General features: G+C 40.1%; 6 protein-coding genes across 6 annotated transcripts; 1 reads left to right on the forward strand and 5 right to left on the reverse strand.

The window, feature by feature from the left end:
* Positions 1-92: 92 nt before the first annotated feature.
* On the reverse strand, positions 93-5204 carry LOC113774076 (MDIS1-interacting receptor like kinase 1). The gene is made up of 3 exons (XM_027318649.1): positions 5199-5204; positions 791-3458; positions 93-490 (listed from the first exon to the last, which is right to left on the reverse strand). Exons 1-3 carry the CDS (start codon positions 5202-5204, stop codon positions 93-95), a joined length of 3072 nt encoding a protein of 1023 aa, XP_027174450.1.
* Positions 5205-7143: 1939 nt separating this feature from the next.
* LOC113760494 (photosystem II reaction center PSB28 protein, chloroplastic) lies at positions 7144-8813 on the forward strand. Its single transcript, XM_027303098.1, has 2 exons — positions 7144-7424; positions 8061-8813. The coding sequence occupies exons 1-2, from the start codon at positions 7361-7363 to the stop codon at positions 8528-8530; spliced, it is 534 nt and encodes a 177-aa protein (XP_027158899.1). The 5' UTR covers positions 7144-7360; the 3' UTR covers positions 8531-8813.
* Positions 8814-8931: 118 nt separating this feature from the next.
* LOC113774083 (subtilisin-like protease SBT1.2) lies at positions 8932-13070 on the reverse strand. The gene is made up of 3 exons (XM_027318653.1): positions 13029-13070; positions 12661-12718; positions 8932-11795 (listed from the first exon to the last, which is right to left on the reverse strand). Exons 1-3 carry the CDS (start codon positions 13068-13070, stop codon positions 9229-9231), a joined length of 2667 nt encoding a protein of 888 aa, XP_027174454.1. The 3' UTR covers positions 8932-9228.
* Positions 13071-13437: 367 nt separating this feature from the next.
* On the reverse strand, positions 13438-15622 carry LOC113761355 (xyloglucan galactosyltransferase MUR3). Its single transcript, XM_027304314.1, has one exon. The coding sequence runs from the start codon at positions 15593-15595 to the stop codon at positions 13778-13780; it is 1818 nt and encodes a 605-aa protein (XP_027160115.1). The 5' UTR covers positions 15596-15622; the 3' UTR covers positions 13438-13777.
* Positions 15623-17112: 1490 nt separating this feature from the next.
* LOC113783842 lies at positions 17113-18363 on the reverse strand. The gene is made up of 2 exons (XM_027330081.1): positions 18294-18363; positions 17113-18019 (listed from the first exon to the last, which is right to left on the reverse strand). The coding sequence occupies exon 2, from the start codon at positions 18010-18012 to the stop codon at positions 17503-17505; it is 510 nt and encodes a 169-aa protein (XP_027185882.1). The 5' UTR covers positions 18013-18019; positions 18294-18363; the 3' UTR covers positions 17113-17502.
* A 355-nt stretch (positions 18364-18718) lies between these two features.
* LOC113775016 (NADH dehydrogenase [ubiquinone] 1 alpha subcomplex subunit 9, mitochondrial) lies at positions 18719-23985 on the reverse strand. Its single transcript, XM_027319728.1, has 12 exons — positions 23778-23985; positions 23537-23633; positions 23133-23197; positions 22895-22980; positions 22692-22776; positions 22539-22609; positions 21206-21337; positions 20331-20446; positions 20117-20240; positions 19933-20001; positions 19384-19504; positions 18719-19271 (listed from the first exon to the last, which is right to left on the reverse strand). Exons 1-12 carry the CDS (start codon positions 23878-23880, stop codon positions 19132-19134), a joined length of 1209 nt encoding a protein of 402 aa, XP_027175529.1. The 5' UTR covers positions 23881-23985; the 3' UTR covers positions 18719-19131.
* Positions 23986-24190: the final 205 nt, after the last annotated feature.

The following is a 24190-nucleotide window of genomic DNA, read 5'->3' on the forward strand; positions in this document are numbered from 1 at the left end:
ACTTACCAAACAAATCTTCTAAATACAAATGGAAATTAAATATAAAAAAAAAAAAAAAAAAAACTGTAGGGGTCTGGGAGGAGTTTGGTTTTTTACGGAATGTCATTTACAGGTGTTGTGCTAAATACCGGGTTATCTTTATCGGCGCCATGGTTGCTACTACCTTTTCTTCGAGGCTTTGCCTCTCCAAGCATTGTTAGGACATCCCTCATGGATGGTCTGTCCTTGGGGAGCTTGGCTGTACAGAGAATGGCAATCCTCAGGACTAGCAGCATTTCTTCTTGAACATGTTTCGTGATTCCTACAGAAGGGTCTAGTGCCGTTTCTAAGGACTTGTGGTCTCTGATCTTGATGCGTATCCATTCCACAATGTCGACAGATTCTCCAAATTCAGGATCCAATGGCCTTTTACCAGTTAGAAGTTCCATGAGGACAACCCCATAGCTGTAGATATCGCTCTTCTCATCAACTTTCAAGCTGTACCCATACTCTGGAAGTTAAATCAGATAGACAAAGAACAGTCAGTGTTTCTAATCATCATATATTGAATCCCCTTGCATGCATTCTTATCTTGAAATGAAACCGATTCATGTCATGGCTTTTCAGTTGTTAATCTTCAGAAATTAGGAGGCTTACAGCCTGAAACAATTTTGGTTTTGTCGCCAATTTACTTGACTAAAGATTTCGCAAAGAATAAAACATACTCTAGCATTCTCGTGCTGTATTAAAATCCCAAAAAACATTAAATGGCCTCATAGCCGCAGATCATTAAAGGGTATGAGCAACTTACCAGGGGCTATGTACCCATAGGATCCAGCAACCATTGATACAGTCTCATTCTTTTTCACCATCAGCTTTGCCAACCCGAAATCTGCAATTCTTGCCTCGAGATTTGCATCCAGCAGGATGTTGTTTGACTTGACATCACGGTGGATCACCGGAGGGTGGCAATCGTGGTGGAGATATGCAAGTCCTTGTGCCACGCCAAGCGCTATATTATAGCGGGATACCCAGTCAACTAGCAACTTTCCTGCTTGTTTGCCATGTAAAGCTTCTCCAAGGCTACCATTCTGCATGTATTCGTACAGGATCATTGCCTCGGAGTCATTATGCAGAAATCCTAGCAGTCTTACAATGTTCCTGTGCCTTAATCTTCCTAGGAGATTGACCTCACCAACAAGATCATCACTGCCTCCGATCTCAACGTCAGTTCCTGTTCTCCACAGTTTCTTGACTGCAGCTACCATCTTTTGGCTTTGCATTTCTGCCTTGTAAACAACTCCTGTTGCGCCCATGCCTATCACGTTTGATTCCTTAATACAGGCTAGAATGTCATTGCTAGTGAAACCAAGTCTTTGGAATGCCATTAGTCTCCAAGGCCAGTCACTGCTGTTAACTTCAAATCTTTCCTCAAAGCAACTTCCTTTCTCATACCACTTTTTATACAAGGATCGCGCCCCCAAACCTGCTAGGACAAGAGCTAAAAGTGCTGATGTTCCAATCAGCCATCCAGCAACTATGTGTTTTGCATGCAAGCTATTCCGCTTGGATGTGTATGCTGAATTACCGGAGCATGGAGGAAGCACACCGCCGCAGAGACCAGCATTGCCAACAAGATCATCTGGATTAATAGTTCTAAGCATGCCATTTGCAGGAACAGGACCCTCCAGCTTGTTATAAGAAACATTGAGCATTTCAAGCGCAGGAGAATTCCCAATATTTTCAGGTATCCCACCAGTTAAAGAATTGTTGGACAGATCAAGAACGGCTAATGTAGGCATCATAGAAATTCCTTTTGGGATTGGCCCAGTTAATTGGTTTTCCCTTAGATTTAAGGTTACCAATTTTTCGCATGATGCAATACTAGCTGGAATGCTTCCAGTGAATTGGTTTGATGAGAGATCTAGCACAGAAAGTGAAGGACAATCCTGGAACTGATCTGGGATTTCGCCAACAAAGTTATTATCTGAGACCATGAATCTCTGCAGATTTGGTATGGACAGAATGGATGAAGGAAGATAAGATTGAAGGTGGTTTCTGGAGAAATCAATAAAAGAAAGAGATGCGGACGAACCAATGTCATTTGGGATTTGCCCCGTAAGACTATTATTTGCCAGTTCAAGCCTTTGAAGTTTCCCAAGTTTACCAAAGCCAACTGGAATTGTCCCAGAAAGAAGATTGTTGTGAATCCTGAACCGAACCAGGGACATACATGTAGATAGGCTAGCTGGAATTGGACCAGTCAAGGCATTGTTGAACATAATAAGCTTAGTGAGGTTACCTTTACTGCACAAGCTTTCTGGAATTTGACCAGATATTGAGTTGGATGAAATATCTAGCCACTGAAGCGGTGAATTGCGGCCAAGGTCACTCGGAAGAGGACCTGATAAGGTATTGTTCCACAACTCAAGCACCTCTAGCTCAGTCAACCCCCCAAACCCTGCTGGAATTGAACCTGATAATTGATTGCACATCAGATTCAGGAGCTGCAAATGCTTCAGATTAGCTATCTCTGCTGGAATTTCCCCTGACAACATGTTATCAGAAAAATCCAGCAACTTCAATGAATTCATGTTTCCAATTAATGGTGGAATATTTCCTTCAAAATTGTTCTTGTACAAGAAAAGTGTATCCAGCATTTGTAGCTTCCCTAGTTCAGCTGGAATTGGGCCACCAAGATTGCCAACAGCTAGATCAAGGTACTTCAGACTGGTAAGGTCCCCAAACTCTGCTGGAATTCCACCTTCAAGTTCATTGTACCCAAGAATTATAGTCTCCAATGATGAAAGTTCTCCAAGCTCTGGTGGTATCTGACCACTCAGATTATTCCCTGAAAGACCCAGAAATTTCAACTTGCCCAAGTTCTTGTAAGATTTGGGAATTGGACCTTCAAAAAAGTTCCCTCGAAGATCCAAGGTCTCAAGGAATGTTGCGTTACCCAGATCCTCAGGAAGATAGCCCGAGAAGTTGTTGCTTGAAGCATTTAACGTCAATAGTCCAATTGCCCTTCCAAGCCCCACAGGAAAGTCATCAACAAAATTGTTCTGGCTCAGATCAATGTGAATTAATGCAGTGAGATTTGACAAAGATTTTGGCAGCGGTGATGAGAACCCATTGCCGCATAAGTTCAAAGAAGTTAGACTTTGCAGCCGTTGGATGTCAGGGGATACAACCCCAGAAAGATTCATGTGAGAAAGATTAAGCTTGTCTAGAGCACCATTGGAGTTGCATTGAACTCCAGTCCAACTGCAGTGAACGGAATTGTTCACTATCGCTTGGTCTGCAACTTTCCAATCTCGAAGCTGATCCAATGGATCAATAAGACTTGCCTTTATTGATAACAAAGTTAATACTTGATTGTTGAAGTTAACTTTCTGAGCAAAACCGTGGCTGCAACAAGCAATGAAACAGTAGAGGAAGAAGAACAAAGGAACATGCAACTTCATATTGCTCCTCTTCTGCAATTGCTAATCTCCTAGGTCCTCATAAGCTAGGATCTAGAGAGGTGGCTCACTCGAGCTGGTGGAGAGAGCAATGAGAAGTGTTTGCATGGAAGAAAATTTTGGTCTTTCCCCCGAGTATTGACATATAGGTGTACGAATGACAATGGTTAAGTTGGGAGGCATTGGTTATTTAATTAAAGAACTCGTGAGATCTTGGGTTCTGCAACAGCTGTTCATAAGCAAATAATTACTAGGAAGTTTGGACTTACTGGAAGAGAGTCCGACATAAAACATGGAGAAGAATGTGTTCTAGCAGCTGATACAATGTCTCTTCTTATTTATAGTTATTAATCAACAGTCAACTTGTGGCAGTGCAATGATAAATTCTGATCATGTGTCTCTGAATATACTATTTTAAGGCATGCTTGGGAGTTCATCTATCTGTTGCAAGTTCAAGGCAATCGCTGAGACTTAGCCCTCCCTCCGGTCTTACAACAGCTGCATTACAGAATTCTATTGCTACATGGTGCAGCCTCCAGTCATGGAGAAACAATTCTGGATGGCTATTTTAACGAGCCTGTACAGGTTAAGTTAATCTCTTAAACTAGCCGGTCTAAATTAGTGGTATAAGAGTTAGTATCTTGTTTTGTTCGTTACAAAAAATGAGAAAAAGTAGAAACTCTTATCTATTGCAATTTGCAAGCACGGTACTCGTTACTGCATTCTGTCCTCGTACAAAAGAATCCTTAATAACTTGTTGGGGATTAAAACATTAAAACAAACATGAAGGCACCAAATGCTATGTTAAAAGGCAGTTTAGCAGCCCAAACTGAACCTCTTTTTACTTGTGCTAAAAGCAGGGATATCGTTCTACAGCGTTTCCACTCATAGTCATAGAAAAGAGTCTTTACGAATTTGATTATTCACTAGAAAAAACCGCTTTTAGACACCGTGCATGCTTTAGCGAAGGAGGAATTTCTGGGCTGGGACTTGGGGATTCTTTACTAAGAGAAATCTGTGCTTTTTTATGAGCGCATGTTTTTCCTCTTGATGAAAATGGTCACGGGCAGCTTCCAAGATAGACAAACATTCACAATTGGAGTCAAGTCTACTCAATTTTCAATCGTTTTGGGTCCCACAAAATGGGCAACGAGATGAAGATTGGACCGGAAAAAAAAAATAAAAGGGTTAAAGAAATAGCGGAGGGCAAATGATATAATTATTATTGTCCGTTTGTCCAAGATAAAAGATGACAAACAGATTAGTGATAGACTACATGTTCACTCGAGTATTTTAATTAACTCCAAGTCTCAAACCATGTGAAAGCTTTGTTAAACCTGGACATCACTAATAATGCAAGAGATATAATAGTAGTTGATAATTGGAACAAAATGAATGAAGTTCCTTTGTTCTTTTCTCTTCAAAATGCCAAATGAGTAAAAGGAAACAAAACTAAGTAGTTAGTGAAGACTAAAATTATAGGGGCTTTTACGTTTAAAAGAAGTAACGTGAATTTGCCTTAGATGGTTGAATAATAGTAATGTTTCCTTTTAAACCATTTTGCCAAATAAGCTCATAAATGCTTACTTTACTAGCATGAATACGCACGGTGCTGACATTATTAAAAGAAATTAAAAGAGGCGGTGAATGAAAAAAATTAATTAAAAAATCGTACCAACATAATTAAAATTTAAGATTTGTCTAGCAATAGATCGAAATATAATAAAATGTGTACATCATTCGAAAATTGTTTACCTCCATTTTCTTGAGAATTAAGAGCATGCGGAATTCAAAATAAGTGCATTTTTTACGTAGTTTATAAATAGTATTATAAAAAATAAATATGTATAAAAAATTTCACTTTTCTTTGCAATTCTCTAAGATAAGAAACATCACAACGAAATATGAATCGTGCATGTCTATCTTGTAGATTAAGATGCAGGTTACCGCTGGAATCTCCGATTTGTATATTAACGTTGCGCCTGTTTGGGAAGAAAAAGTTATATACAGTACAAAAAAATACGTTGAAATTAAAGGGACATGAAATTAATTACCTAACAATAGTGTCGACCAAGTCATTACAATGCATACACACTATTTTTGCAAAATAACCTTCACATGGTTGTCCACAAATTTTTGCATAACTCATAGAATATGCTTTCTTGTTAATGCTATGAATGTAAGCAAGTATTTGAAAATATTTAACCTAGTAAGAATGAAAGAAGATATATGTTATGATTATGAATTGAAGAATTTGTTCAGTAATTAATTAAACTGGAGTAATTTTACTGTAGGCGTGATTTTGAACTCAGGCGCCGTTGAAGTGTTTGTAGATGGCAATTGTACATGGTGAGAGTATGATAGGCAATGATTTTTTCTTACTGTATTTGGTTTGTGTGGATGACAAATGAGAATAAAATGAGATAGCAATTTTCAATTTTTGTGAATAATTATGAAAAGCATGATACGTCATATATGTAGAATTGTGGGAATTATGAAAATTGTAATTCAAATGAGATCCTTACTTCTCGATACGTGATTTTCATAGTGGTGAGTTTGTTATCAGTTAGCGATTTGTAGGGATGGTTATTTTCCGTTAGTTAAGGATAAAGATTACTAAATTAAAAAAATCTAAAATTATAGTAAAAATAAAGTTTGTTTGTGATTTATAAGCGTGATATATAGGGGTAGTTATTATCCGTTAGTTAAGAGTTCGTAGTGTATGTCTTATCGGTTGTCACTTGTGTGTGGTATTGGTATCAGGTATGGGATCATACAAAAACGGTTCGACAATAAATATAACAGCAAAATGTAATCCGGAATAAATCAGAGATCAGATTTTTTTTTTTTTTGGTGTCGAAATTCAACTTCTATATATAGATCAGAGATCAGATGATGATTGGAGTGTTAGTGGCGTATGCATGGCGGGCCACCCCACACCTCTTCACCATAAACTTTAGTAGTACTTAGTATAAGATTAACGGAGAAGCATTAATTATTATTATCATTAGTTTAAACAGAATAAACAGCCATATTTCACATGCAAACATGTGAAATAAACTGTTGATGGAAAGATTGGAAGAACCAATTAAAACCGTCGTATAAAGCAAGTGGAGGCCATGTGAAGCCGCAGCTTCCCTGATCAGCTCCTCCCACGGAACGGAACTCCATCATCAATCATCCCAGCCATAAATATTGTATAGTTTGCAAAGTAGAAATCAAATAATAGACCGAGTGATAGGTGTGTACTGTGGAGATTGCACATGTGGCACATGATGTGTGAGTGAGTTGTGGGGCCACCGTCTTCTGTGACACATGGATGGATTGGCTGGCTGGTCTTCACAAATGGAATGGAATGGAATGGATATATACGGATAGAACGGGCCTTTAGTGCAATCTGTTTCATGGATAGAACGGGCCGAGAAGGAAGGCAGGTTGGCTTTCCACCGTTTTTTGGGCCTCCAGGGTGTGACTCTGCAAAAGGAGATACAACAGCAGGCCATGTATTTGACTTTGAAGCTACATATGCATAGCACCATATGTATATTGGATTTGGAGCCCAACTTGTCGCTGCTGCAGCAGAAATATTCACTCTTTTGTTTTTTTTTACTTTCTAAGAAGAATCAAGAAAACCAGTCTGGCTATGAAATAGTAGTAGTATTAGAAGATGGGATGGGATGGGACAAGAAGAGTCAATCCTTTTGCAAGGTGAATGGCTGTCGTCATTACACATCCTGCTACCCACAATCCCGCAAAGAACACTTCCACCTCGAATCACTGAAACTTAAACTTTCCCCTGGCTGCAAATTCTGATACTTTCGCTTCCACACACCCCCCCTCTCTCCCTCTCCCGTACTGCCTCTCACAGACACACACACACACACACACAGAGGCTGCGTGAAGAAAGAACGGAAGAAATGGCAACGCTGCGGTCTGTTGCTTTCTGTACAGCAATTTCTCACCACCCTCGCTCTCTTGCAGGTACATCTACTGCTACTACTGCCACCCCTCATTGCTTCCTTCGTGACATGTTTCCCTGCTCTTCTAATCATGGCTTCTTTGTCATTAAATTTCTACTACTACTACTTTAAGTTCACTCAAATTCTAATCTGTCCCAAGTGTTATGCACAATGGCTCTTGTGCTCAAGTCGAATAGGGTTGCTTTCAAATCAATATCCCAGTTGGGCTTGATCCTTACCACTATGAATTTTACCCTTGCAAGCATAGCTAACTCAGAAACTGTTTTTGTCCTATTAATTGAATGTCTGTGCAAGTGCGCTGTTTCCTGCTCATAATTCGTATAGAGACAGTGCGATACCATGGCTTCTTAATCGTACACCAAAATATGACCGCAAGAACTACCTTTTCGAAATTATGTACGTACCTTCGCATTTCTGTTACTCTTCTTACAGACTGGTGACCTTTCCACGAGCTGGGCTAAAATTTGCTTGACAAAGGTGTTCGTTCCTCTTTCGTCCTAAACTATAGGTGGTAATAGACAACATTTACGGATGAATAATTAATTGAGAATCAGGATTGCAACAGGGAAGAAGATGCTCAATTTACATGTGATTCTGCACTTACGACATGATCTTACTACTACTACTTGTCGTGCAGGCTTGCCTTCTGGAGCCATTCATATTTTACGTTCCCCATTCAATGGTAAACCTTTGCGCATACCTCATTCACGTTTCGCCGCCCCAAGAAAACAGTGTCAGTCATCTAGACTCACAATAATGATGATGGCAAAACCCACGATTCAGTTCATACAAGGAACTGATGAACAGACAATACCTGACGTGAAGCTAACGAAATCAAGGGATGGCACAAATGGTGTGGCCATATTCAGATTTGACGAACCGTCAGTTTTTGACTCCTCTAGTGAGGTTGGTGATATAACCGGATTCTACATGATTGATGAAGAAGGGGTCCTTCAGTCAGTTGATGTTAATGCTAAATTTGTTAACGGGAAGCCTGCAGCTATTGAAGCTAAGTATATCATGCGGACACCAAGAGATTGGGACAGGTTCATGAGATTCATGGAGCGATACGCTAATGCTAACGGACTACAATTCATCAAAAAATGAAGCAATGGCACATTCTTTCCTCCTCTCTGTTTCTCTTCAAGTTTGTCTGGCACGTTGGTTTTCTGCAGTTAGGTTGATTGAAATTGGAAAATTTGTGTTTTCCATAGTATTTCAAGCAAATAGCTCTCAAATGAGATTTGCATGCAAGTCGAGACAATAGTGCTTGTGTTTCACGTGCTTCTCTTGCAGTTATTTGTTTTATATAAGAACTAAGAGAAAGTAAACAGGTGATGGATCAAAAAAAGAGAATGGAATCAAATATTGCGATCATTTTTGTCTTGTAGATTGGCAGGCATTCTATTATCCAATTCTGTTTTGCAATTAAATTAGATTATGTAAATTGGGTTCTCTAATCTTGTGAGTTGGAGTGCTAGAATTTGCCCGTGGAGCCTAACCTTCAGATTTCTTGGAGGTGCTCCTCTGCTGTGTTTGTTGTGTATGCTTGAATCTGTTGAACGTGTTTGAATTCTAGAATCATTGTGTGTCCAGAGTAGACAGTCTTTAGATGTAAAGCATGCTCTAATTAGTGAAATGCTGAAATTTCCCTTTGTAAAAGATGCAAAGAAAAGAAATTTAAAATATAGAAAAGATTGACGGACGTGACTCCTCTTGTCATCGTCCCAGACGAAATTCCTAAGAAATGTGAAGGTGAAATACTACTGGCAGTAGTATTGCCGCTTAAACAAAGTTGTTTTTCTTCACTTTGAAGCCCAAGTCACTGAAATGGGACTTCTAACCCCGTTGGATCTTTGTCTGCTGTTGAACCAAGTCAAACTCCCTTGAGCAAAATTCGTCCCCTCGCTTCCATTTCTTCTCCTCGACATTAACCAAACTCTGTAACTCATCGTTTGATTTGTGTGTGTAAATGTCAGCTGTCGTGGCTTAACCCTCACCTTGACACCGTCCGGTGGCATCACATCAACTGAGAAAACCGTATTAGGATTACCAACATTTGTGAGTTTCCTCTTAATCATTTTACCAGTCATTCTTGGCCCGAACATGACAGATATAGTGGGGTAATTGAGGCTAAAACCCCTATTCTTCTGCACAATGTCATGGCAACTAACATTCCTGTGACTAATGCTGAAAACTTCAGATCTTGTGTATCCAAGACTGCAGAGGTGAATTACGTACTCCATGGGCTGGATTTCATATACCAACCCTGGATTGATGGCTCTAATTGGATTTACATGTCCAGCTCCAGTCGCGAAAAGTCCTGCAGGATGGTCTCCATCCATTATCGGTTTCCCTAGATGGTCAGTTACATCAGCTGTTGTCATAAGCGCGGACTTGATTGCTGCTGGAGACCATTGTGGGTGAGCAGAATGGATGAGAGCAGTAATTCCACTGACGTGTGGACAAGACATGGAAGTGCCAGACATTAGTGTGAAGTTCACTCGTCTATTGTCTTCTGGAAGGCCGCTGGGGCCTAAATTCTGCGGCCAAGCAGCAATGATGTTAACCCCTGGAGCAATAACATCAGGTTTGAGAATTGAAGGATCAGTAAAACTCGGTCCCCTCGATGAAAACTGTGCTACTGCAGGTGCTCTAGACTTCCCAATTACTGTTCCTCCGAATATAATTCGTGCCATCGGACTCCTTGTGGAGTTTATGTAGCTTTTCAGCAGAACTGATTCATCAAAACCAATTAATGTGGCTGGAAGGACATGGACATCAACAGAATCTTCCTCAAGATTTATTGCTGTATTTGTTAAGATCATTGCAGCCCCACCAGCCTTCTTCACAACCTGACCTTTCTCCGCCCTCCCATTGACACCTCGATCACAAACTACCATTTTGCCACGAACCTTTGCGGTAGGAAGAGAGCCTTCCAAGCAGAATTCGCTTCCCTTCTGCCCTCCTGTTATGTAGACTGCCTCAAGTTTTCTCTCAGCGCTTGGAATTCCTTTTCCAGGGTATACGGATTCCCCATAGAGAAATTTCCCGTTACCAAGCTGAACTATAGCCGGAAATCTTCGATCAAGCGTACTAGCACCAATAGTTGCAATCCAAGGAGCTTCATTAGCAACCGAGCTTTGGATTGGACCGTTATTTCCTGCAGCACATACAACTGATATCCCGCGCTCCATAGCCCGGAAGCTGCCAATGGCAATGGTATTCTCATAAAGCGGAACAGGGAAGCCACCAAGTGAAAGGGAGAGTATATCCACTCCATCTCTGATCGCTACGTCCATTGCTGCTAGGATGTCAGAGCTGTAACAGCCACTGAACCAGCAAACTTTATATACAGCAATGTGCGCCCCTGGAGCCATCCCTCGAGCCTCTCCTGCCCCGTTGCCCAGAACATTAGCCATTTGAACTGGGGTTCCGGCAGCAGTCGATGCTGTATGGGTGCCATGACCCTGGCCGTCCCTCGGTGACACATATTCAACGGCATCATCTGTTGACAAGGACTTGGAAGCCGCACGGTAACCTTTAGTGAAAAATCGGGCGCCAATAAGTTTGCGATTACAGCTCAAAGAATTAAAGTCTTCTCCTTGCTGGCAAATTCCTCTCCATTTTTTAGGCACAGGGGGCATGCCATCATCACTAAAACTCGGACTCTCGGGCCAAATTCCCGTGTCGAGCACCCCAATTATTGCTCCCCTGCCAAATCCAGACTTGAGAATGGCACCAATGGCATTCCCGTTCGCTGTTGGATTGAGTCCTAAGAACTTGTAAGAGTACGTGGTTTGGAGCTCAATTCTCCTCTCAGGTCTGACTGCTATTACTTCTGGGGACCGCTGCAGAGTCTCAAGCTCAAGCTTGGACAGCCGAGCTGCAAAGCCTTCCATGGCTGAGCGGTAAGAGTACAGGAGGCGAGAGGCGGAGTCTTCTTCAGATGAAATGGCTTTGTGAATGAAGGACAAGTGCCAATGAAACTTGGAGCTGAAGGAAGGTCTGGTAATTCCATTGGGATGGAGTTGAACAATGTAGGTTTCAAGATGATCAGCTTGTAGGAAACCGAAGTAAAAGGACAATATGCAGAGAAAGAAAAGCTGGAGTTGGGCGGCCATGGCAAATGAAGCAAATGCTTGATGATTCCGGGTTGCTTGATGTCGTGCATGGTTCTGGGGGGTATTTGAAGGTGGTGTGAAGAAAAGCCAAAACTGGGATTTGGAGGCATGTCTGAATGTCTGAAGCCAGAAGGGAAAGAAGAAACTCGTGAAATTTAAGAGCTCTGAATCACGAGTATCCCTTGTTGAGAGAGAATCCTGGCTCCTGGCTCCTGGCTCCTGCTTAATTCCCCTTTTACTTGGAGGAGCTGCTCAACTCGAGCGTGTTTCAATTTTCACGGGATGTTTCTGCCGGAGTATATAATTTGACTATAGCTCAATTCTCAACCAAAAAACCCAACACAAAAAAAAAACCTTTGTGGCACTCCTAGTAAATACTAGATAGCCGTTGGGCATTAGAATTGAAATTGTTTATGAATCTTTGTCTTCTCAATTGGACCACAAAACCTCGTCAGAATATTCTTCAATTCTATTACCAAAAAAAATATATAAAATAATAATAAAGGGTTGCCGTTTGTTACTTCGTTTCTTCACTCGAGTAGCATTTGTAATCGAGCAGTGCTATGCATGGCTCCCATTGCACGTGGCGCTTGCGCTCCCCTCCAGCCCCACCGTGGACTGCTTCTAAGGTTGTCAAAGACTCGTTTCCACTCGGTAGGCCGCACTTCATTGTGAACTGGGCCGGGTCAGTCTGAACCCAATCTATTTGGCGTGAATACAAAAAAAAAAAAAAAACTTGTGAAACTTCATATATAATTGGATGGGACAGAGTTTAAATCTAAAAAATATTAAATTTCCATTCAATTAGTTTGGATTTTGCCAAGCTCGTGTTTGATTAAGGTATGGTTATAAGTCTTATTATATATGTATATATATATATAATAATAATAATACATAATCATATTACAACATATAATATTAATAATTTATAATAATTCATAAATATTAAACACACATTATATGTAATATAATGATGCATTTTACAGTGAGTTTTGGTTGATTCTGATTTTAACTTGAAACTCATATAAAAATGTTAATCGAATCTGACTCTTATTATAATTTGGGTCCCAACTCAAAAGCTCTATTTATTTTGTGAGTCGAGTTTGGACTTACCAAAATCACGCTCATAGAACCCTATCGACAGCCCTTGCTCCGTGAGATAGCTACCAACCTGAATTGGAGGAGGCAGAATATATGGTATGAGAAACTAAATGGAATGTTTTAACTTTAGACGCTAATTATTCACATTTTTCCTTAGCATAAATTTTTGATACACTGACAATATATATACATACACTAGCGAAATTTTGTGCATATAATACATATAAAATTGAAGGAAATGATGTCTCATACATGTAGACCCGTCGACATGCGTAGCCTTTCCCTTTGTTGTCTTTCGTTGGAGGGTTCTGATGCTTTTGAATGTTGTTGATAAACTTGGAAGGTCACAAACGGAATTGCAAACGGCTAAGTAGACAAACCCAAGGCCCATCAAAAGAGCGGCCCATCAAAAGAAATGTCATATTCCATTTGAATGGAGTATCGATTTTCAGCCACCCCAAAGTCGCAAATGAACATCGCATAGAAAGACCAAGAGGTCACAAATAAAGGGGTTGGCGAATTAACAGGAGGACCATTTTCGGTGCAACTGCTTTTTTATTTTTCTTTATAAAAAAAAAAAAAAAAAGGATTTAAATCGTGAGATTCCATTTCAATACCAATTGACACGGAAGGATCCATCCATCCAAGATGTTTCAAGGCCTTTAATCATTTGCCAGGATTTCCGAGAAAGTAAAAGCTAAGATAAAAAAGCCAATTTAAATGCATCGGGACATGCACCATCCATACTAGAAGGAAAAGCAGAAGGAACTCATCAATTTGTCATTCTCATGCCATAATATCTCGTTGCCATTTTATTACTACTACCTTAGATTAGAATAACATCATCCGCCGTATCCATACTTCATAACAAAGAATGACAGGAAAACCGATAACTATTAAGGGCAAACTACAAAATACCTATTCACTGCAAAAGCAGAAATTTACGGGTGTCTCTATCCTTGTGAGCTTTTCCGTTTACAACCAGGATCCTGGAATGGGTTCCCCAATTAGCCCAACTAAATTTTCATACCTTCCAACCGGACCTCCAATTAACCACGGCATCACTTCACCTGCAGCCAGTGTGTCCAGAGATTGCTGAAAATACGCAAATTCTTCCTCCCCCTGATGATCACTGTTGCCTTTGCTCGATCTTCCATGAATTTTTAGCTGCCTCTGCTGATGATCCACTGGAATCTTCTTCACCCTTCTTTTGTTTCTCGAAGAATGGATCCCATTCATGAGGTCCCAAATCAACCGGCCCCTCATCTGACAAAGCATATTTCCAACTAAGTTCCTCAATGAAGTTATCATCTGTGCGGCCCCCAATTATGTCTCTCCTCAACTTGGTAACCCTACGAATAACTGCCTCCACAGCTACATCAAAAGCATCTTTGAGAGTTTCCAACTTAGACCGAGGATCAGCATACATTATCCTGGGTATAAGTTTAATAACCTCCTCCCTCATTGCCTTTGCTTGCTCCAAAGATATTTGACTAAGCCATTGCTCTATGTTGACAATATTCTTACGAACATCTTTCTCTGGAATTAGCACGGAATATGTTGAAATATTTTTTGGAAGGTGCCAGGTGTACTGAGTGTATGCAGAAGCAGGATGGAAAAAGACGGGTATGCAACCTGCCAAAATTGAGTCAAAGGCTGATCTTCTGGTATACGAGTCACCTTGAGGCTGTAGGCAGAAATGGGAATTCTGAAACATCTGCATTATACTGCTTGGCGAATGACACTTGCTCTCACCCAAATCACATTCCAGTAGCTTACACACCTTAGATTTCTTGCACTGATCAATGATCTGATCCCTAATTGATTTGGGATCCCCTGGACGGCGAGCCCCTGCGAAACAGAAAAGCCACTTCCGCTCCGACTTTCTCATACGATCTTGCCAAATGAACACATCAGCATCCTTTGCTGGATGGAAGTAGGTCGGATACGGGATACCAAAATCATTTGCATTCCATGGGCTTGATTCCACCACAAGCATGGACATATTTTTGGCAGCTGGTAGGAAAAGAAGCTTGTTACCCCAATCTGAGTCTTGTTCAGTTTGTCTCCTAAAATCCCAAGTTATCCTCCCTGCAACAAGGAAATGATCCTTTCCTCCCATGATACTCCACTCGGGCTTCTTGGTCAACCAATCAATCAGAGCAAGAGAAGCAGCATCCCTCATCGAAGTGTTGTAGCCCCATAGATACCGAGCTATATCAAACCCAGCATAGAAGGGTACAAAAATGGCTGCAGCAAGTGAAGAATCTTGAGTCAAGCACTCATACTGCTTCATCCTGTTATTGAAGATCACATCCACAGCAAATTGATTAGTTGCATACCATCCCGTATTCGAGAACACCCCTTCAGCGTTCTCAAGTGGGGGGCCAAGTCCAGCATTGCTAGTAAACTTGCACATGTTGGTCCACAGACTAAGAGTCTTACACTCCTTGAGCATATCCTCATTGAACCTCGGGGGAAGATCATGTATATAAATATATCTCCCACCACATGGATCACTCTTATTGTCGACAGTTCTTAAAGCCCTCATAAATGGGTAGTTCTCCGCCTTCTGACCAGTAGAAACATCAGTCCTCCGCTGAGTAACGGATTCCGGAAGGGAGTTGCTTGAACTGTTATTACCTAATGCAGGACGATGTTCTCGAGATTTTGGAGGACTAGTAGTGAGTGGAGGACTCTGAATTTGTTGGGGTAAAACAGTATTCTTATTGCTCGGTTGAGCGTTTAAAGAAGTAGGGTTCAGATCTTGGGTGGATTGATCAACAACACTACTGCCTCCAAGAACTACAAAGTGGAAATACAGTAATGCCAACCAGAAGAAGGCAGCTAATGAAGCCAGAAGACAGAGCCGGGACTGCTGACTCTTCCCTTGCCCCTTCTCCATAAGATCTTCCAAAGAAGGTGTCGCCGCCGGGCGGCGTCTCATCAGACCAAAATCAATCACAAATACATCAAACAAGCACCTGGAAAGAAAAAACTTTGCCTCACCAAGAACAAATACAAAATAATTTATTGTCTCATATTTTGAATATCAACTTCACTTAAACCAAGAATTATTGCAGAAATAGCTCATGAACCCATGAATATGAGCAGGAGGAGGAGAAAGGTCAGAACTAAGGCAATTGGATGAGTGAGTTCTGTGAGTAGAACCCGTGTGTGTGTGGGAAAAAAGAAAAAAATTGAGCTGGCACGGATTACTAGGAATCAAAACCGAATTAGCTGAGATCTTTCAGGAACCAACTACAAGCAGATTAAGCTCTAAAATAAGTAGTATATGGATAAACATGAATGACTAAATACGCAAGATTTAACATAAATTTGAGATCTTGGAAGCAGAAATGGAATGTTTAAATGTGAACTTACAGTTACAGGCACAGCACAGTCGTAGCGACAGAGAGAGAGAGAGAGAACAAAAAGAAAGAACCCGAGCCAAGATTAGAATGAGAATTTTCCCATAAGTGATTATCTTGAGCGCCTTTCCCTTTAGTAATTTTTTTTTAAAAAATGGAGACCAGGAGCTGAGGCGCACATGAGATATTGAGGATGGCGTAGGTTAGAACGGTGGGTGCGCTGGGTTGATAAAATTCTTTCATTCGGGAGCCTGGTCTGTCGGTAGCCGTGCTTATGCGACACGTGGAGGCTACAGCAATTATGTCCTAAGTCGGGCATTTCATATAAAGTTATAAACTAGTACCATTATCGTTCAATCGAGGAAGGAGTGGGGGAGTCGTCGGTTGATCATTATTATATCGATCATAATTTGGGGCGGGCCGTCCCGTGTATCAGTTGGGATCCTGTATGTCACTACTACTTGATGTCAAATTCAGTATTAATTCCACTTCTGGCCATCCAATCCAAAATGTAGATCCCGTCATTTCAAAAAATTAGTTGTCGTCAGTAAAATGTAAATGGCGTGATTTGATCTAATGTCGTGTTAGTCTTTTCTTTCTTCCAAAAAAAATTAGTGAGTAGTATATAAATACTTAATGTAATCAATCCACGGGACATGGTCTCGTGGACTAAACAAATAACAAGGTCAAGTGTCTGTCCATTGAAGAATCGTGTCATCCGGTCCGGAAGTTGGGATCCAATGTCATCATCAATAAGCAACACGACACATGTTTCCTTGGCACACCACATACAATGACACAAAAAGGAGGGCCACCGCCGGACAGACAGCCGATCGCCATCTCGGCTGCGACCCTAACCTAAACAAGATTGAAGTTTGTCAAAGAACAAATTTTTACATTTTTCTTTTTCGGTGATCATATCTTTTAAATTCATATGCATTAAATTGTTATCGTAAATTTTTTTATTAAAATTTGAAAAATAGCAATTCAAATGGAAAATTTTTTACCAAAATCCCAATTCATTTAACATAAAAAGAGTTTTACCAAAATCCCAATTCATTCAACAAGAAAACAGGGTATTTGATCTGTTCAATGATCAAACAACCGTTGGACCCCTACATACCCTTGTCAGCTGTCACGAACACACAGTTGAAGATGCGGACAAGGTTTCATGTAACTATTAGGATAAACACGTTAACATTTAACATCACTTGCCACGTTCAGAATTTCCCATGGGAATTTTCACTAAGTTAGATGCAAAATGATTGGCAACCTGAAAACCGAAATCAGCCGGCCTGTGGTGGGGCTGGGGCAACTCATGCCTCTCTCTCTATCTCTCTACATGTGTATACATACATTAACATAGTATATTGATGTGAAGGAAGGATTACCTGTACTGGAAATGGAAGAGTTCCACTCTGCCAACAAAGAACCCCCCAAAAAAAAAAAAGAGGCTTATTATGGGGCCCAACATTGTTGCATGTTACATGATTGAACAAAATAGAATGACTGCAAGGAGTGCAACTAAAATGATCCAACCAAGCCCTTGAGCTAATTCACTCGTCTTCTTTTTGCTTGATTTCTGAAACCCTCTGTCCAATTTCAATCCCTTCAGGGATAAGCAAACACCAGCATTTCCTTGTTTCACGTCGCTACCCACCAGGATGGAGTTGTTGACTCCCTGTACGTTGTTGCTTATATAGATGTTTATGCTGCAACAATCTCCGCAGCGTCCTTGGCGTGCGATCGTGGTTGCTCCGGCATTTCTTCCTTCCAGTTTGACGCCTTCGAAGCACCCGTCGGCGCCTTGTCGGAACATGAGATGACCGTCTAAATTCAGAAGACCGGCTTCTTCTTCTCGTTTGCGTTTGAAGAAAGTTGATGAAATTAGCTCTGCCACCTCTTCTGCCCGCTGACGAAGTTTTTCATGGCCACGCTTTTCTGAAACTTGGGCAGTTTTTACTTGTTTAAAGAATCGGATGGCACATTCCATGCTGAAACTGCAAGGAAACAAGATGCTCCCAGGGAATATCTTCGTTTACAATCAAAATGCTACTTTTCGAATCTCTCGCACACTTTCATTTCAGCATCTTACTGACGCTTTTCAGCGTACCTATACTCCAGTTTTTATTTTTAAATTTTTTTCTAACAAGAATGCTCCAGTTTTTATATGGATCAAACAAAGCAAGAAAAAAGGAATGTGCAGAGTTACGCATGGAGAGAGGATGAGGACCGAAGAACTGAGGAACGGACGAAGAGTCACAGTAGTATTACCGGGTTTGACGAAAAAACGGAGGAAGTATGCAGAGCTCGCACGACAGTGGGTACGGAAGGTTCTGGACTTTGTTTCTGCTTCTTTCAGCCGCTTAGAGGAAAGACAAAAAGAGGAAGACATGACCATTTTGTTTATGACAATTGTGTGTAATCCCCGACATTGCCATAACAAACAAAAATCTAGCTTCCAATTTTAGTCTAGATTCCCAAACTTGGAATTTAACGAAACATCCCCTAGCAAGTGCATTGCAGAATTACTTACCCAAACACACACCAATTGGCAGTGTTAACTGGCAGCGGAATGAGAAGCACTCGTAATCTACAAACAAAAAGATTTTGAGTTTCCTTTTTCGTTTTTAAGGTCTTCATGTTAGCCAGGAGTTGAGAAATTATTTTTATTCTATAATACAAATGGCTAATTAGTATCAGGTAAGCATAGCGAAAAAGTAACATTAACCAGCACAAAAAACACAGTCCTTCCTTTTTATCAAACAATGTAGTACAACCAGGCACAGAAAAGCACCAGCCTCATTTTTAACAACTGAAAAAGTCGCACCATCTCTTTTGGAATACGCTAATTCTACCGAACCTGTCTCAACTTAAATTAATATCTCTTGAAACCTTCTGTCCAAAGCTAAATTGATCAGTTTCTGAACTGCTACATCAATGGACCAGCAGAACAGGTGTATTATTAACCTGGTTACCAAAAACTGCAGAGAGTTTCTTCATCAAAAGTACTCATTCCTTCATCAGTTGCTCAAGGAATGAAGGCCAAATTTACCGATCCCACACCTTACAACAGGCTGGTATAAGATTAAACAATAAGATCCAACAATCCTTACGGCCAAGATTCAGGAGATACTTTTTCACTAACTGTCGAACCATATTTTGGACCGCCTTTTCGATATTGTATAAGAAACTCAACGGGATACCCCTTCAACTTATGTGGTGCAATCCCAAGATCATCAAAAGTTAAAGCTGCAAAACCACGAGGAAGTCACAGTAGTGAATACATAGAATACACTTGAAAATGTGAACACTCCCGTCAAAAAAGTGAGAAACAAGAAAGATCAATGAATTCACAACATACCATCTTTTGACACTAAAGTATCAGTGGTAAGGGCTTCAATTGCGTCCAAATTAAATATGCTAGGAGTGGGCATTGGAAATGGAACTTTCTTCAGCAATACTTCTCGAGGCATTGCAATTGCCTAACATCATACAAGCCAGCCATATAGTTAGAAAATAGCTGATCAACTTAACTAGGTGAATAGCAATAGGTCCACTTTATAGATAGTACAGCGTAAAAACAGCCAACCACTATCAAGTGCAAGATGCATGATTCCAAAGTCGAAGTATGGAATCCCATAAAGCTTCACTTAAAACCTTAAGCAATATTCCCTATTGCCTTCTAACCGTATTATATCCCTGCTTCTGACAAAAGAATTGTATTCAAGCGGAAATTGAAAAAGGCCAAACATCACCAATGGCCAGACTCAAAATGAAAAAGAAACAGAAAAAGAAAAGGCTATCTAGCAAAAAATTGGTTAATAAACTGAAACATTTCATGCATTAGTTGAAATCCAAGAACTGAAAGCAGACAGCTATAACAGCAAAAAGACAGTGGTATATAACTTGCCTTAGCAACAGGGAAAGGAATCTTCACATAGCGAGGCCATTCGCGAATCACGTCAAACATAAGCTCTGCCTGGAGACACATGAAAGTTCAGCAAAACTCCACTACCCGGAGACTGAATCTTTCAGAGAAAAACACACAAGAAGACAATGGTCAATCAAACAAGGAGAGAGCGATTGGATGCTACCAATTCATGGACAGTGAAAATCTCCGGTCCACCAAGTTCATAAACTTTTCCCATGCAGCTACCATCATCTTTCAATGCCGCAATAATTGCAGAAGCCACGTCAACAACATAAACAGGCTGAATCCTGTAAAGGACATTCTTGTTAGAATTGTGATTGACAAATTTCCAGTATAGAACAAAAGATGCCAACAGGCTATATCATTGCGAGTCATACTTGGTAGTTCCCTCTCCAATTAGTGGGAGAAAGCCGTAATTTTTTGCAAAATGTGCCCATGGATTTAAAACCCGATCTTCTGTACCAATCATTGCAGCAGGTCGCATAACTGTTGCCTGGAGATGTATATGATTATTAGCAGTTGAAACAATGGGATTTCCTCGATCATCTAGTCGAGCTACCTCTCCCAAAATTAAACTATGAGGTAAGCATTCCAATAATATTCCTTCTATATAATTAATCAACAATAATGCAACCTAAGCAACAAATAAGCTTCATTTTGGATCAGCATAGATCAACATACAAAGTATAAATAATCAGACAGAAGACCAAAATATCTGAACCTAATCATCAAACAACATTGTAAAAGGTAGACCTGGAACCCAAAGCAAATTGATGACTGACTGAAGAGATGGTGTAAAAGTATATGATGCTTTTTTAATCCCAAGGGGAAAAAACACACACAAAAGATCATATGACAGGACAGAAGTTAGAACAGAAGCAACTTAAAATAAGTAAAAGGTGAAATTTTTGCTGAAATCTAAGAATAGAAAACTCATATATCCTTTTCTCACCAAACAATTTCTTCTACAGATTCAGACCAAGAATTTGAAGAAACATATAATATCCCAATATATTTTATGTTAAAAAATGACACAGCTTTTCTTACACAGGACCCCAATCCTACAAGAGATGTGACTCAACCATACACGTCATCTTTCTGGATCCATCCAATTGAAGGCCACCCATAATCAAAAATGAAAAAATAAACCCATATAAAGCAACAAGAAAGTGTCAATACAACCTATCATATGCAGGTTGCAGAATGCCATCTCATTGACGCTTTAGTAATTAATGATAGAAAGATTATTTACCTCAGGGATTTCTTGTAAAAGAGCTTCCTCGCCAGCAGCTTTAGCTCTTAGCATTCTAGATGGAGATGATGGAGAAGCACCCAGGCAAGAAACTTGTATAAATCTCATGATACCACCATGTTCTTTAGCAATCTACACTTTTAAGATTCAAAATCACTAAAGCATGAGACAAACAAAAGAAATAAAAGACAGAGGAAATCATCTACACTCCAATTCCAAGGATTTCAGGCAGAGGTTGAATAGGCAGCCAACAGCCTGCATTTTTTAAGGCATAACCTTCCACCATTTTCTTAGCTTGCCTTTAATCTTTCAACCAAGCTAGAAGCATGCTTAATTTTATAGATTCTCTACAAGCATTCGGGTGACATTTTATAAGTGCTTGTGGACAACTTGTTCAGGCTCAAAAGTACTTTCTAATGAGGGTCAATTCAAAGCTTATTGATCTGAACCACTCCACAATCTGTTCCCACACTTCCAAAAGGACTCTGAATATTATTTCTAACCATTAAAAATAGAGGACTCCCTTCCCACATAAATAAAAGCACAAAAATTTACGAAATATTACCAGCACGCCATGATTTAAGAGCTCAAGGTAACACAAAAAAAATTCTTCAAACATTTAAAAAGGAACCTGATTAACAGAACCTAAAAGCAAAACAAAGGCTTTACAACCAGTTCTGGCACCAGATGGGTCTTAGTGAAACTATCAAGTATCCACTACCAAGTTCAATTAGATCTTCAATTGATTCATGGACAAAAAATTGATCTTCATCCCACTCAATTCATGTTGTAAAGATCTGCATAGTTGCCCTTGCATAATTACTCACAGGCAAAATAGTAAGATTAACTCTAATTCAATGTCAGGGTAAAATAGTGCTTGCAGCCCCTGTAACCAGTCAGAATTACTTCATCAAACAGGATAGGAAATCCTACAATACCCTTCCTCTCTTCAACACTACAATTAACTACAGAGCAATGCAGAACATGAGTTTGGAGCCTTTCTTTCGGCTTAACCTGGCAAACTAAAAAAGCTTTACATTCTTGGTGAGTAGGTTGCCAGGACACTTACCTTCACAAAACTTGTATCAATTACTCATACAGTTCAAACACCTAAAGTTTTCATGGAGAAAGGCTGAGTTACTCATACCCATGGTTGTAAGGAATATTAGCACTGGAGGAATTCTCATCCTCACAGGCATAACTATCGCCCTCTGATCAACACAATTTATTCTTCAAACAAAACATGAATTTTGTCACCTGGCTATATCTCCACAAAAGAGTATCTCTACATTATGAGGTTAAAGAAAGAAAGAAAAAGAACGTAGGAACCTACCATTGCAAGCTGTTCAGCCATGTGATGGTTCACTTCTTCAAAGCTGTAATTTCTAGTCTCATACTCCCTCCCTGTTGATGAGCTATTTCATAAGTTAAGCAGTCGAAACTCCAACAAACATCAACAAAGTGCAGACAATTGCAGGACGCATACCAATAAGATTAATAACAACATTAGCCTTTGCCATTACAGCCTTGATTGAATTTTCATCTCTAGGGTTGTATTGCATAGGAACAATCTGCAAAAATATATGTTGCACATACTAAATATCGGCTAGCAGAACAAACTTCGTGACATACAATTGAACGACCATAAACCTTGCATTAGTAGCACAAGAAAGCGGCATAACAACCTACCTGTCCCAAATCACCCATTAATTTGAGATGACGATGAGAATCCTCAGAGCCTCGGAAAGGAACCAAAACTTGAGAACCCATTTTAGCTGATGATTGAACCAAAACAAATAAATAAATTTATGCGGGAAAAATCTACAACAAATCCAAAAGCCACAAATTTCTTGTACACCAAACAAGACACAAAATCAAATCCTTGTGCAATACACTGATTAGATAAAACAGCATGCAACCAACTCACCCAACCGTTGAACAAGATAACGCCCAAGAAACCCAGTAGCTCCAAATACTGTGGCAATAATCCCACTGCAAGACGCAAGTGACCAACTTAGACAACAATTTCAGCACAAAGGCTGATCCTGACCAAACTTAACTAGTAAATGTAAGCTTGGACTGTCATGGTACCGCAGACCCTGGATAGTGCTTCAATAAGTTCAAGTCATGTACACAGAGTTCAAATAAGCTCAGGTCTAATTAACAACTGCCCCCGACTTTGTCATGGAAGCTTAAGTCTTGTTATACAATAAACAAACATAAATGATGAATGTCATCGAACAATTACCAAAAAAAAAATTGAGAGGGGAAAAAACTCATTTTGCGGCAGCCAAACCAGATAATTAACGGATTGGGTCATGGCAACATTACCTAACAGACGATCTTCCACCAGTTCCCTTGCGAACTATGTGTCCCGTGCCTCTGGCGGTAAGGTTAGATGCGTACCTCGGATTATCAGCACCATTGTCTGAAATTCAGCAAAATCACAGATTACTGACAACTATTAACCCCGGCATTCGAAAATTTGAGGACAACTTAATCTGTGGATCAATAAGGATTTAACTGTATATATACAGCCCTAGAAATGTAGGGTAAAAGGTACACTGCGTACAATGGTGAAAGTAAGGATTAAAGGATGAATCAAAAGATGAAATCGCAGCTGTTGCTGAAGGCTTCAAAGAATGACGCCCTAATCGCCTTGCGATTGCCTGCATCTTTCCCTCTCGCAGCAGCTCTCAGAGCGAGCAAGTGCGCGCGCGCGTGTTTTTGGAGAAGAAGGAGAAGAGGGACCTGAGACAGAGAGAGATTGTGGAGACTAATTTAATCGATTATTTCATCCTGGCCTTTCCCTAAAGCGACTAATTAAACGACAACGTCTGCTATAGAGAAAGAACTAAACGACTATACGCTTATTTATTTATTTGTCTACGCAACTTCAACTCAGCTCTTAAGCGTAAATTTTGAAATACAAGTAACAATTAATTAAGCAAAAAAAAAAACAGTTCGACTTCTTAATTAGTCGAA

This window comes from Coffea eugenioides, chromosome 1, assembly GCF_003713205.1.
Source record: "Coffea eugenioides isolate CCC68of chromosome 1, Ceug_1.0, whole genome shotgun sequence".
Taxonomy (NCBI): domain Eukaryota; kingdom Viridiplantae; phylum Streptophyta; class Magnoliopsida; order Gentianales; family Rubiaceae; genus Coffea; species Coffea eugenioides.